This window comes from Drosophila virilis, chromosome 2, assembly GCF_030788295.1.
Source record: "Drosophila virilis strain 15010-1051.87 chromosome 2, Dvir_AGI_RSII-ME, whole genome shotgun sequence".
NCBI classification, from domain to species: Eukaryota; Metazoa; Arthropoda; class Insecta; order Diptera; family Drosophilidae; genus Drosophila; species Drosophila virilis.
The window spans coordinates 33049493-33066280 of NC_091544.1; the positions used below are offsets into that span (position 1 = coordinate 33049493).

The 16788-nt window shown below is 38.3% G+C and overlaps 2 protein-coding genes across 4 annotated transcripts; both read right to left on the reverse strand.

The window, feature by feature from the left end:
- Positions 1-10736: 10736 nt before the first annotated feature.
- LOC6633204 (dynein regulatory complex protein 9) lies at positions 10737-14568 on the reverse strand. 2 transcript variants are annotated; one of them, XM_015170275.3, is made up of 5 exons: positions 14383-14568; positions 13721-14312; positions 13512-13661; positions 13134-13453; positions 10737-11818 (listed from the first exon to the last, which is right to left on the reverse strand). In XM_015170275.3, the coding sequence occupies exons 1-5, from the start codon at positions 14480-14482 to the stop codon at positions 11814-11816; spliced, it is 1167 nt and encodes a 388-aa protein (XP_015025761.1). In that variant the 5' UTR covers positions 14483-14568; the 3' UTR covers positions 10737-11813. The 2 variants fall into 2 exon arrangements, with proteins under 2 accessions (XP_015025761.1, XP_002056691.1); XM_002056655.4 differs by lacking the exon at positions 10737-11818 and having other exon boundaries at positions 12920-13453.
- Positions 14569-14865: 297 nt separating this feature from the next.
- LOC6633205 (dynein regulatory complex protein 10) lies at positions 14866-16391 on the reverse strand. Of its 2 annotated transcripts, none has more exons than XM_002056656.4 (4): positions 16235-16391; positions 15574-16171; positions 15354-15503; positions 14866-15284 (listed from the first exon to the last, which is right to left on the reverse strand). In XM_002056656.4, the coding sequence occupies exons 1-4, from the start codon at positions 16299-16301 to the stop codon at positions 14966-14968; spliced, it is 1134 nt and encodes a 377-aa protein (XP_002056692.1). In that variant the 5' UTR covers positions 16302-16391; the 3' UTR covers positions 14866-14965. The 2 variants fall into 2 exon arrangements, with proteins under 2 accessions (XP_002056692.1, XP_032289828.1); XM_032433937.2 differs by having other exon boundaries at positions 15162-15294.
- Between the last annotated feature and the right edge of the window lie 397 nt (positions 16392-16788).

Here is a 16788-nt window from a genome sequence, read left to right on the forward strand (position 1 = left end):
GCGCGTGGGCAAAATGGAATACGCTCGGAATCAAAAGTGAGTCCCGCCAGGGAACACGGCCAAGTGAAACAGATTCAATCCCAATTAAACCTTTGGCTGCTGCTGCTACTAGTTGCAGTTACATCATGCGGACTAGGATGACTAAGCCAAAAGTGGGTCTTAGCGAATGGGGATAGAGCTTAAGCCATGTCAAATGACGAATGCATGTTCTTTTGAGGTTCTTGTCGGACAACTTAGTTGAGCCACGAATTTTAAATGTCATACCAAATTTGGCAGGCCTCGGTGAAAGCAGAGAAGGTTCTGACGATTACAAAAGCGGGTGAAGGAGGGCGAGGGCGACTAGTAAATGACGCCAAGGGCGTCGCCCAGCTGCAGATAAAATAGTTTCCGTCAACTTTGCCTCAAAGCTGGCGCCAGTTTTCGCACAAAATACAAGTAAATCCTCGCCATAAAAGGGCTGAATCGACCTGGTAATCAGATCAAGTTTATTCATCAAGTTTATTTATGTTGGGGACCAAGTCACATTTATTTGCATGCAAAAGCTTTTAGCCGCAGCAGATTTAACGAAGCAGATTAAACGTTTTTTAATTGTCAACATTATAATTAATAGCGCGTCCAATTAAACTGTTACCCAATCAAATTTGTAAAACATTTAATTCAGCTTCATAAAAACGAGTTAAACATATTGTTTTTAGTGTCTCCGCCTTATTTTTGCTTTTTGGTTTTTTATCAGACATCAGACCAGCATATGTGCCTGGCTAATGAAAGACAAAGCAAAGTCCTTGACTATATAATTTGTGGGGCGCGGGCAGCAAAGGGTTAGGCAGTATCTGTGACGCATAAAAAATGTGGCAACACTGTCATTCTCTGAAAAGTTGTTGCACTTTTGTTTGAATTTCCTTGGCTTTTTCATGCTTCTGTGGCCGCCAAAGTTTTTTGGCCCCTGTGACATTTTAAGAGCGGTTTCCCGCACTCCTTACAAGAAACGTTTGAAAACTTTATGCACTCCCCATATAAGCTTATATATATATATATATATATTTATATATATATGTGTGTGTGTGTGTGTGTGTGTGTGTGTTTGTGTGTGTGTGTAGACGTATATATGTACATGTGTTAGGGTGTAAGCACACATGTAAGTGTGTTCTTAGAGCACCGCAGGGCAAAGTCATGTCTGCGTCTGGCCTGTCTGTCAAAGTTTGTGTCGTTTGACTGGCTAATTTTCTGTGAAAGCTGATTTTCACATTATGGAAACGATTCGCAGCTCTTTTATTTTATCCTAATTGAGGTTAAAGGTTCGAACAAAAGCCTCTTAATTGCCATTAAAAACTTCAGTTTTTTTTTCTATTAATTGCCCATAAATATTAGCTGATAAATGATGATAAAAACGCGCATAAATTTGCTTAAATGCTATTTAAAAACATTGTAGCATAGTTTAATCGGATGATTTCATTTTCCACTTATTCAAGCACTTATTTCTATGTATATGTTCGCATTTGTTTGCTTTTGGTAAGAGACGAAAATATAAAAATATTTCAGAATTAAAAACTAAATTATTAAAAAAAATATGTTAAAAGTGTATTAAAATATGAGAAACATAAGGTATTTAAGCTTCGAACATAGAATTGAGAGGTTGCCGTTTCATATCTAGCAGCAGTTTGAAGGTTTTGTATATGTTTATCAATTTTGTTGCTTAAGTTAAGAGCAAAGAGCAATTCTTATGGTCTTTTGCTTAAAAAATTATTTACAAAACGCTGTAAAATGTGCTTGGAAATACCCAAACAATCGCTTGCCTATGTTACTTTTTGGTCTAAAGTCAAAGTGTTCCCCCGCAACCAAATGTTCTTATTTTTGTTTTTATTGAATAAAGAATTATTTGGTTTTATTATATCCAAAGTTAACGTGGAACCCCTTGCATTAAATTGAAAGAAATTTCTAAAAAAAAAAAAAACCAACAAATATCTAAAAAAACTAAAATTAAATATCTTTTCAAAATAATACCAACATATGATACTTATTTGATTTATATAGAAATTTTGCACACATCGAAATTGATGTTGTGCAAAGAAGATTCAATTTATTAACGAAACTTCGACATGCTAGAAGATATTTTTGCTTCTATTGGAGTACAGCACATATTTGACTGAGATATATGAATCGAAAATGCGTGAGCCATCAGAAGAAGATTTTGTGCATGCGATGAAATTCAAATTCAATGAAATCAACATCCATCACAACGAACAGCCCCAACAGCTCAGCTCAGCTCAGTCCAGCTGTTGCTTATTATGGTTATGATGATGCTGATGATGATGCTCTAAGAGTTGAGTATTTGAATGTGTGGTAACTTCTATAGACTCATGGATTTGCATGACGCTGACAAATTTGGGTGAATCGATGGTTGAGAAGTGCGTGGAAAATAACGTGTATTGAATAATTTATAGCCGTTTTTATTTTGTGTGTTCGCAATGTAAAATATATGTTTACCCGTAATCATTGCACTGCCAGATTGTTAATGTGCAGGTGTACAAAGTATTAATATGCATAATTTTGTAGGCAGGCGACCTTGCTGGATTTTCGCATTAAATAAGATATGAAATGGGGGCCCATTGCTTTGGTAACGGAAGTCGATTTGCGCACGCATAAATAATATGAGAACTGTAATAAATTCAATGGGCAACAACAAGACTGCCTGACGACAACTCGGATTATTAATATTTTCCATACTGCTTTTCAGCTTTGCTTGTGCTTTGTTTGAGCACTTGAAATGTGAGCTCCGGCAGCAGCAGCAGCAGCAGCAGGGGCAGGCACAATGGCCAGAGCCCCGGGCGAAGGGCGAAGGCAGCAAAATAAATCAGCTCAAGTATAAAAATTCACGTCAACATGCTGCACACATAAAACCCTGCCGCCCACCCGCTGCCTCCTTTTCATTTTGTGCAAGAGTTGGTAGCTGGCAATCGGGCAGGCAACTGGCCAATGCTCCAGGGGGATTTGCGGGGTGGCAAACATTGCTCGGGCATGTTGGCTTAATGAGTGCCGGCCACAATCACGAGTCAAATCTTGTAAACCTGCACAAATGTCAACCATATATGCCTGCAGCATTAGCCCTCCAGTTCTCTTTTTCCAAACTCTGCCCACAAACTGTCGACTCTTTTTGTTTGTACAAATTGGCTGCAACTAAAGCTGGTCTCCAAATTTAAGCTAGTGCTAAACAGTCACATTTTTCAATAAACATCGTCCTTTTACACATTCCAAATATGGGAATCGATAAATTTGCAAATGCAGTCCATGTTTGGCATCTTATGAAATATTTATATGAGAATTATTTAAATGTACAAAGCGAACAACTCATTAGCTGACAGCACAATTCATCAGAAATTCGCTTATTATAGTTAAATTAAAATTAATTAAACCCTTTTTTCTGACAACTCAGTTGACAGTTTTCGCATTGGATACTATTATATCTGAATTATTAAGTTGTTCAATTGAAATCATAAAATATATCCAACAGTGTTTTTCGATTTAACGTTAATTTTTTCATAAATTGCTTTGAAAAGTTTAAAAGGTAAATAAAATTGTATTTTCGTGTCTATTAAAAAACAAAAATAATATACATTTTTCCATTCTTCTTAATATCAGGCAAATTTGTCTTGTTATCTTTTAAGTCTGTTAACCGATTCGAAATTATTTCAATACTCTGATAATTTTCAATCAAATCTTGATAAACATTAAATCGTTTGAAGGAAAGTAGGATATAGTAAATATTTCATTGAATGTGAATGTAAAAAATAAACTTATTATAATAAAGAAACTCGTTTGCGGCGGCGTTCGCGTTATTTATGATGACTATTTTTATTATAATCCAAATGGCAATTGTTAATAAAGCTTCATTTAAATGCCATATGGATATTGACATTTAAAGTGAAATCAATTTGTCAATTACATTAAATGCTTTTTTTTTTTTATTTTTATTTTTTATTTCCTGTTAAAGCACAAACGCGGCATAGTATGTTAAACTTTTAATTCCATTTGGGCATGAAAACCAACAAATAAATCAAAGTCACGCTGTGACCCGGTCTCTGTCCGGGCCTGGGATATGGGTCTGCAATTGCGGCAGCTGCACTGTCCAATGAATTAAAAGTATAAGCAAATATACATTCCACGTTACATACACATATACGGTACATATATATATACTATCCATAGTAACGTACATATATGGGAATAGGAATATAACAAAAGTTTTCAATTTTGCTACAGTTGCGACTGTGATTTAAGTGTCGGGGATGCCGTTGGGACGCCGCAGATACTAAAAATAAATTCGTTAAATAAAACGAATGCGAAACAAGTGCGAAGGTTGCTGGCAAATGTCAACGACTCTGTGATATTCTGTTGAACAATTCCAAAAATAACTCTTTTAATAAGCCCAAGGAGTATAGGGAATATAGATAGACCATGCTTATGCCAAAGTATTTTTGTCCAAACTTTATTTTTAATGTTGTTATTATTTTCTTAACTCATATACCCTCTCTTCTCTTTGTGCACAGTGCATGCAAAAGAAAATTTATAAATTGTAACCGTGTTGCAGTCTCGCAATCATTTAATCATAAGCATAAATATCAAAAGTATTTATACAAATTGTTTGTTAGCATTTTATTTGAATATAAATCCAATCGCATTCAATTGATTTCCATTTACGATTAACAATTTAGTTTCAGCTTTTCCACTGCATTTGCGAGCATTGCGAGCATTGCTTGCATTCGAATTTAGAAGCGGTTTAATAGCCCAATGCCTGCCAAATTTTTGATACGATGCCATATAGCTAGCACGCTTTGTTAGTTGTGCAATTTTTTTTATTAATCTCTGGGTCGAACATATTTATCATCAAGCGCATTTACAATGGGTCTGGTTTTAAATAAATATGCACAGAATTTCTATTGTGCCTACAAATATTCGCAAATATTTAAGCTTTGCCAAAGAATAAATCATCTGTCTCAAAGAGCTTTGACATACTGTCAATTTTTAAGATCGAATCATTTTGCAAATTATTATTATTATTATTATTATTATTATTATTATTATTATTATTATTATTATTATTATTATTATTATTATTATAATTATTATTATTATTATTATTATTATTATTATTATTATTATTATTATTATTATTATTATTATTATTATTATTATTATTATTATTATTATTATTATTATTATTATTATTATTATTATTATTATTATTATTATTATTATTATTATTATTATTATTATTATTATTATTATTATTATTCACAACAAAGATTATACTACGGACAAGGTTGTCATTAATTGTTAAAAGAAAATACAATTTACAATTTAAATTTTGCAGAACTCATATTCATGGTCAAAATGCATCGCAAAATGTTTTCCCGGAAAAGTAGGCAACATCAATTAACATTTTTTTTGTGTGAATGTGAATGTTATATTGCACACTTATGTGGGCCAAGTAACACACATAGATTATACTTTGTTGAACAAACTATGTGATTTAATTATTAAAATATATAAAACAAAATTTCAAACTTTATAAACATAGCATATATATAAATGTGACTGGCAAGAAAACACTTAACTGATGCCATGGTGCCATGGTGTATGACAGGGAGCGTTATTTATATGCGCTAGTTTACTGCTGCTGCTGTTCGCCTGTTTGTTTGCTGGGCCAAAACACAACACAACAAAAAAAAAGAGGAGAATCAAAAATGGGGTTTAAAAAATCGGTGCGGAACACATTTCATAAATCTTGCCCGCGATTGAGCACAACCGCTATTTTTTTTACTATTTTTTTGTTGTTTTAATTGTCGTTATTTTTGGCTGCGTTCTTTGGATTTGGCTCTGATTGGGATTCCATTTTGGTCGCACGTTTGTTTCGCGCGTCCTGTGATGTGTCTGCTGTCAATGGCCAAGGGTGTGTGTGTGTGTGGCGCTATCGTTTGGCTGCGCCGCAGGCGCCACCCGGAACTATAATTCTGTTGGTCCGATAGGGGCCGAGGTATGCCTGAGGATGGCAGGGCTTGCTAAAGGAGATAAATGATCTAGGCGAGGCGTTTCTGCATTTTCTTCTGCCACGACCTTGACGCTCGTAATCCTTAAACCTGGGATGCGCAGCGCGTTGCAGCATGCTGTTCAACAGCCAGACCATGGAGCCGATGATGCACAGTGCCAAGCATACGACAAATACAAACAAAACCACACGCCAGGTGGAGTTCAGGTCATTCAATTGCAAGCGAATTTCGGGCGACAAGCTGGCAGCCTCAGTTAACTCGCGTTCGATCTGCTTCCTTAATTTCTGGCAGTCATAGGCTGACATTAGATGCGGCACCTGATAGGCTGGCACCGTTGGCTCGTGCAGCCACCAATCATCCCAGAACTCCAGCTGTTTGTCGACCAACAGCCGATTGCAGTGGGCGAAGACTTCGCTTATCCACTGTTGGCACTCGGCGCTGTTAATGTTTTGCTTGCATATTGGATTCATTGCCGTGTATTTAACGAATATTTATATAAATATTTACATATGTAAAATGGTAACTAGATTAATGGACGCCTACTTGACTAGACTTGATAATCGTCCCGTTTGCCCCGTCTGAGCCAATTTGCCCAGCGTATTTTTCCGCGGCTTTGAGCATACGATTGATTCGTAGTCGCCGTTGGCCCATAAGAAGTTGGCATTTTGCCAATGGCTGCATGGCATTTGCGTGCCTCCTGTTGTATATCCATGGTTATTGAGGTCTGATCCTCAGCAGCTGTGCTCCGCTCGGACAGCTGCTCGCCAGTTGAGCTTGTTGTCTCCTCGGACGACTCGGACATGGCCTCGTCTGAGGTTTTTAATACATCAGTTACTATACTCTCGCTCGATTCAATATCGCTGGATTCATCCGATGCTTCAGCTTCCAGTTCTTTATCAATGTCCAGCTTTGTTTCAGCCTGTGTGTGTTGATCCAAGCTCTTAGATTTCTTACCGAAGCCATTCATCGGAAAAGTATCCCAAAACCTTGTCGGCACATATAGTTCCGCATCCGTCTTGCCGGCCGCAGAGCTGAGCATCTTGGCTGAAGCGCTGCACTTTTCGCGCAGCTGTTGCACAATGTCGTCCACTGAGGCTTGTCCGCCCGACTGGCGATCCTGGCATACTTCAATACGCTTTGGCGGATGTTTGGGCGGCTTTTTGAGCACAAACGCCTTTGCCAGCAGCCAGACGATAATACACATGCAGAAGACCATGAAAAACAATAGCAGCAGCAAGGTCATGGGATTTATGCCGCGGTTGACCCTGAAGAGCGAAGCCTGTAGTTCCCGCTTCAGTCGCTGGCATTCATCGTTTGTCATTAACTTGTAGGCGGTGTTGCCTTGCTTGTGATCGCGATCGAATTTCCAGTCTGGACACCGGCCGCACACCTCGCGCTGCCAATGATTGCAGGCGGCGCTCTCCGGATTTATTTTGCACATCGAGCTCAGACCCCTCATTTTCAGAGATTATGTGTTTTCAATATAATAATATATGCCATAAATGATAAATATTTCAATTCGAAATGTAGCTGGGAATCATGACATATTGAATTTTATTGAATTCCAGCTTGTGGCTGTTCAGATATTAAATTTGTATTTGAGGCATTAAATATTAAATGAATAATGCTCGGCGCAAGGCTGGCAAATCTAGCAACAAGCAACTGCTCATAAATTTTCTTTTTCCGCTTCATGTAGCTAAAAAACTTTACACACACTCACACACACACACACACACAGACATATATATATGTACACATCGTATTCACCAAAAAAACAAAAACTAACCCAATGTTATCTGCGCTAGTTCGTAGGCAAGCCTTCCGATGCCCATTAAAATGTATAGAGTGCTTGGGCATTAAAGAATTGATTTACAAAAGCCAGCAGCTCCAACCTTATAAAGTATATATAGCTAAGATCTTATTTCTTTGAAAGGTAATACAAACTGGAGTTGGAAAATGTTGGTGGAATTCCTCAGCTAACACTGGTTACTAGATTAAAATTGTAGACAATGCCTGAGTAGGTTATTGAGATGAAACTTATTTTTTTTATAAAAATATAAATATTGTTTATTTACAAAACTGAGATTACGATACGAGTTGTGCCAGCAGCAAAGCTACAGGGTATATGATAGTTGTTCACTTACAACTTTTGCTTGCTTGTGCTGCCAGCTTTGTGGTGGCAAGTGGAAAACTACTTCAACTAAATGTGCAACTAAATTCGCGGCAAAGTTAATGGCAACATTCAGGAAGCAAGTATTTTTCCTCATGGCAAAGTCTCGACGCTTCGACGTGTCAAAAACTGACATGAAAAAATGGCATTTGCGCTCTCGCCGAGATCCTAATTTCGGGTAACAAGCTCGTAAATGACACGCAGTCAGCTTTTTTAAGGGACGGACAGCTCACCAGTCGTCTGCTCAACACCGATGATAATAACCTGTAAACGTGACGCGATGACTTGCCAGATAGCATTGAAATATTATCAGGCACCAGACGCCTCGTTGGTACCGGCCACTGCCAGAAGGACGCATCGGAAATTATAATTAGATATGTGGAGCGCTTTGGGCTCAATTAAAAAGCACGTGGCTGGACGAGCAGCGTATATGGCCAAAAATTGGGTTAAAATGCACCGCAGGCCATGGCGGTCGCTTCAAATTGTTTCTCTTTCAATTGCGCCTTGCATTTTTGGCCACCACGGCGGCGGCTGCATCACATTTGGCCCATATTGAAATTTATGCTTCCGACTCGAATTCGCACATCGCACATTTAAGCAACTTTTGGGCGCCCGAACTTTACATTTCGGTGCCAAAATTAAGCGACGTAACTTTTACATCCGCGCCTGCCTGCGGCTGCCGGTCCATCCACAAAATCCGGCAGGAAATTGGTTTATATTATTCCTATAGACTGTCGGTTGGTCGGTCGGTTGGTGGGCGGCTGTCGGCAACATTTGGCAATTTGAAATTAACATGCAATGCGATTTGTTTAGAATTCCAATTAAAAACCATTTTATTGCTCATTTTCGTCGACTGCTGCGCTCAGAATTTAACAATTTCAGTCGAAAAGTTCGTTTTGCGTGAAAGATACTTTCGTGGATTAAGTTGAGATTTAAAATGCTAAAGTATCTTAAGCACGCAATTGAAAAATATAAAGATTTTCTGGATTAAAAGAAGGAGAGTAAATTATATAAGAACAAAGTGGAATAAAACAATGTAGAATTGAAGATGGTGAAATGAATCAATATAGCACGAAACATTTTATAAAATTTATTAAGGCTGAAATGCAATTATTGAAAGAGAGCATATTTTCAGCCGCTCATTTGGGGAACAAAGTAAAATAAGAAATATGAATTAGGCAAATAAATTCACAAACATAAAAATTCGTAAGCAACTCAATTGACAAAACGAACCAATAAAGAGCAAAAGAAACCCCTATTCCAAGAATACAAAAGATGCCCGATATTTAAATTCTTCTACCTATTATGTCAAACAGGTGAAAACAAATTGAATCAACCTTTGTAACTTCGATTATTACCTGCAATTGCTTGCATTCTGCATTTGTGCCTGTTAGTTGTGCGTTGATTGAGCAATTTCCTGTTAACTGTTCAATCGACCGACGGCAGATGCCATCCAGTGGCTATGGTTAGCTGCTAGTTAGCTGCAGTACACCTGCAGTTGATGATAGCTTTTGGCCCAAATCAGATATGGCCAACACCCAATATGCGAGTCTGCCCAAATGTAGCAGCACTCGCTGCCCCGAAGCCATGGTGCCATGGCCCTAATGAAAACGGAAAACACGAGCGCACACCACATGAACTTGGGCAATGCATGTGGTTAGTCCTTTGCCAGAGTCCAGTGCGGGTTTTGCGTCTGTTGTGGAGCACATGTATTTTGAATGCAATGCGACAGAGCTAGGGTAAGAACGAGTGAACGCGAGGAATGAATGAACTGGAGTCATGAATGGGAAGCAACAGCATCTAGTCTCAAAAACCTAAACAAAAATGGGGTGAAATGGGCTCGTTAGTGGTTGTTGCATGTCCAAGTTCCCTTTATATCTGTGTGTCTGTGGGTGTGTGCGCATTTGAATGCCATAAATTGTGCCACAGACTCCACTTTTGCACCCAAAATCCCATGCCTATAATCATAAAATCCTGTGAGTATTTTATGCATGAGTGCATTACAAAATTTCAGCTACCAGGCCCAAACCCAAACAGTTGGCCAAAAGTATGCCTCCATACCATGGAATGCCATTGTTATTCGCTGTAAATACAGTTCCCATTTGCAAAATTTCAAATTACAGCTGGTTTTGTGCATAGTAAAAGCTTTCATAATCAGCTCATTTGACTTCGTTAAAATTTTGATTTTAGTTTTAATTTTAAGTTGTTCTAGAAATCTTTTTAGCGAGTTAGTTATTGATTTAATAAATATTGTAGGTAACGAGCGACAAGGTAAAATCAGCAAAAGATAACATTTTCTATATAGCTTCCGTCTTATCCCTCTTTCGTAGTTAGAACTAGTTGAGAATTGTAAGCGTCAAGCAAAAAAAGAAGTATCTGCGTGTTCTTCCTAGGGGACATCAACTCTGTTAGTGAAAAAGGTTTCCCCCTTTATTGACTTTTGTTAAAGGAATTTCAAGTTCTGACACAAATTAGATATAACTTATTTAATTTCTTCAGATAAGATTAGATGGCACAGGGGATAGCCTCCTAGACATTCATACTCAACCTTTGCTGGTTGATGCTGTGCTTAATACCGTGGAAGCTAGTCAGCCTGAATACGCTCAAGTTTTTGTATGCTATTTTTAGCACACTTTCTTAATAATTGAAACACATAAATACTTTTCTTTAGAGAAGTGCTTGACTTAACAGCACAACAGCCAAGTAGTACTATAGCATATTTCATTTAAAATATGTTGTGATGGCATAGAGGAAATTCAGCAGAAAGGATAATCAGAGCTGTAAAAGTTCTCTTTACTGTTGATATCTAGTGCAATCCCCGTAGAAGTGAGTTCTTTATCCGATTCACCCCTAAGCGATGTACTGTTAATGCCAACACATTTTCGCATATTTCTCCAGCTTGGCAAATTTACGCATCCTTCTGATGGCAAAGCGGTGGAGCGGTGGAGCGGTTGAGCGGGGGGTCTGGCTAAGACATGTTTTAGCATCCACGCCCAGTTGCGCCATCTTCTTTGGCGCCACGGCACTTTGCGAGCTCGGGCAAATCCATTTGAAGCGAGGGATTTTCATCTTTCAGGTTGCGCTTGATGTGGTTCTAGCTTCACGGCGCACCGAGTCGAAGCGTTGCCAGACCGTTTCCTACTGCAGCGTGTTTACGTGGCAGGACTTATCGGAGTTGTCTGGACTTATGTGGAAGGCAAAATGTGCTGATTACAATGGCCATGTCCAGGTCCTGTCCAAGCCCTGTGCAGGCCGTGTCCACGCTCGGCCTTTGCTCGACTTAGCAGATTAAGAGCGTCGCTTATTCAGCCTTAATTTATGGCGACAAATAGAAAACGAGATACACGGAATGCGGAATACGGAATGCCGAATAGAAGATTCAAAGGAGCACAGCTGCATTTAAATTGAGAACGTCTCGAACTTAACATTTGGCAACTGATGGGCATCATTTAATTTAATAGAAACTTTCACAGGCCGCAAGCACCGCAAACGTATTGACTTGACTTCTCTCTTTCTCTCTCTATTTTGTCTGTTGAATTTTCATAGATATATTGCCGGTGTCAATACACAGCTGTTTGTATTTCCAGGGCGCGACATTTTCACGCTGCACAAAAAAGAATAGGGAAATTTAATGAAATTTCAAATTGCCATTCGCTTCTATCTCAAGCTGTCAAGCTTCTGTCTGCGTGTCTGTCTCGTGTGTGTAAGTGTGTGTGTGTGTATGCTTGCGTGTCCTGGCCTGTCTGCTCAATGTCCTTTGTGCTCCAGTGACAGCTGCTCATTTCACGCTTAGTAATTTCAATGAATTTTTGCTTGCGCTATTCGAGCCACATCTCCATCTTATTTGTACGGCGCTGCATTAATTAAATTTTCGTATTTAATTTTGTTTATATACATAAATGCATAGTTTATGCAGATGCGCCCTTAGACAAAAATGTCGGCCAATGTTTATAAATAGATTGCATAATAAACACCCTCCCTCCCTTCCCCCTCTCAAGCATAACTATCGCAAGAATTTTATTATATTTTCGTTAATAATAATTAGCTAAGATTAGGCTGGCTGTTCTGAAATTCTTTAAATAAAAATTAAATAAATAATATTTATGTACGTCTCGTATTTGCCTAGAAATCTTCTCATATTTGCTTGAAATCAATAATATTTTTTTAGGAAAATTTCCATTTTATAGCGATTTTGTTATACCGTGAACCCATTAAAAATGGATATAAGGGTATATTGTATTTGTGCGAAATCCAAATGTATGTAACAGGCAGAAAGAAGCATCTCCGACCCCATAAACTATATTCTTGATCAGCACCAATAGCCGAGTCGATCTAGCCATGTCCGTCTGTCCGTCTGTCCGTATGTATGAACGCAAGGCTCTCAGAACCTGAAAGAGCTAGAGACTTGACATTTTAGATGAAGGTGCTCCTAGTGTCTGCGCAGATCGAGTTTGCTTCCGATAATCGATAACTTACTCCGTTTAAAAGCAATCGATACTATTCGATATCAATAACCTGTTTTTGGGCAATTTTGGTAAATAATAAGAAATAGAGTCACCAAACTTGACATATATGTAGCTTCTAAAATGGAATATATATATGCATTTGATGTGGGAAGACGACGGTTCAGGGTATCCCCTAGTCGGGAGCTCCCGACTGAACCTCTTACTTATTTAAATTTAAGTAAATTAATTAATTGCGAATTTCAAGCGTCATAAATGGTTAATGTATTTATTTATATCTGTCTTTGGTTTGACTAACAATGAGCTTAGGACTATTATTTTAATCTAGTTGAAATAACGTTCCTAAGCTTATTGTTTGTTCAATCTCAATGCATATATTTAATAGATAATTTTAGCATATAACTTCCATTGCCCTTTACAACTACTTCTTTTTTTTATGTGTCCTCAATAACTTACTATATCGAGCGGATTGATAACGCCTTCTTTTAAGCATCGATTTGCGCCATGCGCGCCAATAGTTTTGAATTTTGCGTGCGGCTCGATTCATCCTGTACAACATGATTGCCTGCTGTCTTTTGCGTTCATCTTCTTGTTCGCGTTTTATGACAATATTATTGTAAACTTTTTCCTCTTCTTTGTAGGTCAGGATAAATGCATCCAACAACTTTTTTTTCTCCACCAATTCATTCTCCAAATCCAAATGCTCAATCATTTTTTCGCCGATTACGCGATCGTATTTTTTTATTGCGGCCTCTAACTGGATTTGCAGTTTGTTTCTGTTAATTTGGGATATATTTGTTAAGAGTTCTACTGATATCGTCATTTTCAACTTACCTTTCTGCACGTGCCGATTTCTCCACCAGCATATTACTTTTGGTTTGATTCTCGTATTCCACACGCAGTTTTTCCAGCTCTATCTCCAGTAGTTTTTGTTTTTCCAAGCTGTTCTTCTGATTCTCATGGATTTGGCGCTGGCAAGCTTCACTGCGATTTATTAGCGCTTATTTAAAACTGACTCATATCAAACACACATGCACACGTACCTTTCGTTTTGCATGCGCAACACATTCTTCATTTTCCTCTCTTCCAGCTTCAGTTCGCATTTTTGCAGATAGGCGCCTTTCGCTGCCATTTTCCAGCGCAGCTTCAATTTTTGGCTTTCAAAATAGGCCTTTAGGTGCTTTATGGTATCTTTGATGTGCTCATTTTCTTGGTATATCTTGTGCAGCGCATGCTCGTTGCTGATCTCCTTCTTTGCGCTGCGTTGCAAGTGGTGCTTGGAGATGCCGAAGAGCTGCTCAAAGGCGATCAGCAGCCTGCGATCCTCTGGTGTCATGTGATAGTCGGGAAACAGTGTGCATATATCCGGATGGCACTGAAAGTAGTCAATCAGCTTGATCATGCCATGATCCATTAACGGATGTCGTTGCTCCTTCACAATAATGTCACGCCGGCGTATGTAGTCCTCCACCAGCCGTATGGCTGGCTGGTATTCGGTGCCGTGCAAGACCTTGGCCACACTGCTCGGTTTCCTGAGCAGTTTTGGCAATAGTAGCGCACTCTTCACACAATCTACCGAGTCCTGCAGCACACGTATGACACAGTGTATTTGCGTAGAGCGCGCGGTAGATAAATCTTTCGATCAGTTCAGATTTAAGTTGGAAATCAATATTCTATGCTTGTCTAGAGAGATTGTGTTACCCACCAGCGCCGCCATCTCTTGCCATGCTTGGATGCTTCTCATGCCATTTGCTTGGCAGCACATGGTCCACTTTTCCCGACGATGATGCCCTTAACAAATTCATTTTTCGAAAAAATATAATAACTATTCTGTGCTATAAAAAGTATGTGTGTCTGTCTGTGTCTTAAAAACAGATCTGTGTTAAGGCATAGCCTGTGCTTGCTAGGAACATTATTTATTTGGAGAGAAAAACTTAGGAACTATGTCGTTAAGTAAAAAAGTTCTGTTTCTTGAACTGGGAAGCTACTTATATTTCTAGAAAGGTTTAGTTAAAGGAATGTTAATGCTTATTTAATGAGAATTCTTATTAGTATTTAATGATTAATCTTAGCGTGTTTTTCTTCATCCCTAATTTAAGAATATTTAAGAGGCAAACTTAGGAACTCTGTGGAAAATCTAATACGTAGCTTAAAACTCGATTTCCATTAAAATATACGACTATATATATATAATTTGCTTGCTTTGATGAATTTATTTTTTATCTTGCTAGGCATATAATTTTTGTTAGATTTTGCTGACAAAGTTGCCATTGATGAAAGGCGGGCCATTATTTACGTCCGCCACGTTTTTTTTTCTTCTGCAGATGCTTGCGCCATGCGCGCCAATATCTTTGAATTTTGCAAGCGGCTCGGTGCATCATATAATGTAGAATGGCCTGTTGCTTTTTGCGTTCTTCTTCTTTTTCGCGCTTAACCACAATCTCTTTGTAAATGGCCTGTTCTTTGCGATAGGTTACCATATATTCATTGAGCTTTTGCTTGGCCTCATTCATTAGATCCGTCAGCTCCAGATTCTCGACCAATTTCTCACCGATCACCGTATCATATTTCCGTATAATGCCCTGCAGCTGTATTTGCAATTTATTTCTGTGTGGAACTTTTGTTTGTTAATATATAAAATTGTATATATAAAATTTTATAATAATTCGTACATACTTTTCATCACGACCATCCTTTTCCATTTTTTTGTGATCTCTGTCTAATTTTTCACTTTCGAACCTGACCTTTTCCAACTCTTCAGCCAGTTCAAATTGTTTGTCCAGGCTGTTCTTGACATTAGCTAGCACAGCGCGCCGATAAAGCTCTCTGGAGAAAATGTTGATTAATATTCTAAAAGTATTATATATATATTTTTTTTTTAACCCGTCTGACTTACGTTTCCCGTTCAATTTTCTCTTCGTGCAGTTCTTTTTTCACTCTCAACTCTTCAGCGATTTTGGCCATATGTGACGCCTTGGCGACTGCCTTCCAGCGCTGCTCGATCCTGTGTGAGGCGATTTTCTCTTCAATTTGTTTTATGTTCTCCTTGAGTTTCTCCTTTTCTGCGTATACGTTCTGCAAATAACGTTCCTGTTGTATCTGCGCCTTCGCGTCGCGCTTCAAATGAGCCGTGGCCATGTCGATCAGCTTCTGGAAGGCGAAGAGAAGCTTCCGCTCATTATCGGACATGGAGTTAATTAATCCGGGAAACAAGGTATAAATCGTTTGGTGACGTTGGAAGTAGTCAATGATCTTGATCATGCCATGATCCATTAGTGGCGATCGGTGTTCCTTCAATATAATATCACGCCTGCGCATAAAGGCATTTATCAGTGGTATGGCCCCCTCAAATTGTGTGCCGGTCACAGCCTTAGCCAACATTCGACGGTCCTCTATAAGTTTTGGCAATATCAATGAGATCTTAACGCGCTCGTAGGCATCATTCATGGCTCTCAGCACATTTTCTATGATCGTGCTGCGCAGCGAGGAGAAATCTAGGTTGATCTGTGTTAGCTATTGATCTATCCAATACAGTATTTGATTTCTTTTGTACCCACCTAGCTGAGCCATTTGTATGGCTTCGCGCTGTGCCGCATGTTCGGCTTCCTTGTTGGTATTCGGCATTTTGAAAATTAAAAATCATAAAACTTAAAAGGATCCTTTAGCTTGTATCTGTCTGTAATTTGTAATGTGTATGTTAATACTAAACAAATAAACGTATCAAATCTAAATTTTTCATAAGGTTACTCGGTTCTTTTACTAAAAAAAGAGAAGACAAACAGCAGCTCTCTGGCTCAAATTCAGCTGCAGCTAAAAATATTTGTGAATGTTTTTTAATTTGTTATTATTTGCAATGGTAAATAATAAAAGTTGTCATACTGAACACCAAGTTGAACAAAATATGTCATAAGTTGCATCTCTAGCATTTTTCATCCGAACCGGGCGACGCCAGGCTATCGATACTCGTTTTAGGTAGTCACCTCCTTGAATATATATTTTAAGGTACATAGTTTTGTTGTTAATTGTCATTTATTTACTTCAATTAGATTTGATCAATTTACTATAAAAAACACAATTTTTTTTTTTAATTTCTATTTTGATTTGCGATCTA

Coding starts and splice junctions, on each gene's coding strand:
- LOC6633204 (XM_002056655.4), bottom strand. CDS start 14,482: ATGAATTTGTTAAGGGCATCATCGTCGGGAAAAGTGGACCATGTGCTG. Junction 13,662..13,720: donor TTGCGCATGCAAAACGAAAG/GTACGTGTGCAT, acceptor AATAAATCGCAG/TGAAGCTTGCCAGCGCCAAA. Junction 13,454..13,511: donor AAATCGGCACGTGCAGAAAG/GTAAGTTGAAAA, acceptor CCAAATTAACAG/AAACAAACTGCAAATCCAGT.
- LOC6633205 (XM_002056656.4), bottom strand. CDS start 16,301: ATGCCGAATACCAACAAGGAAGCCGAACATGCGGCACAGCGCGAAGCC. Junction 15,504..15,573: donor GAGAAAATTGAACGGGAAAC/GTAAGTCAGACG, acceptor CATTTTCTCCAG/AGAGCTTTATCGGCGCGCTG. Junction 15,285..15,353: donor AAGGATGGTCGTGATGAAAA/GTATGTACGAAT, acceptor AGTTCCACACAG/AAATAAATTGCAAATACAGC.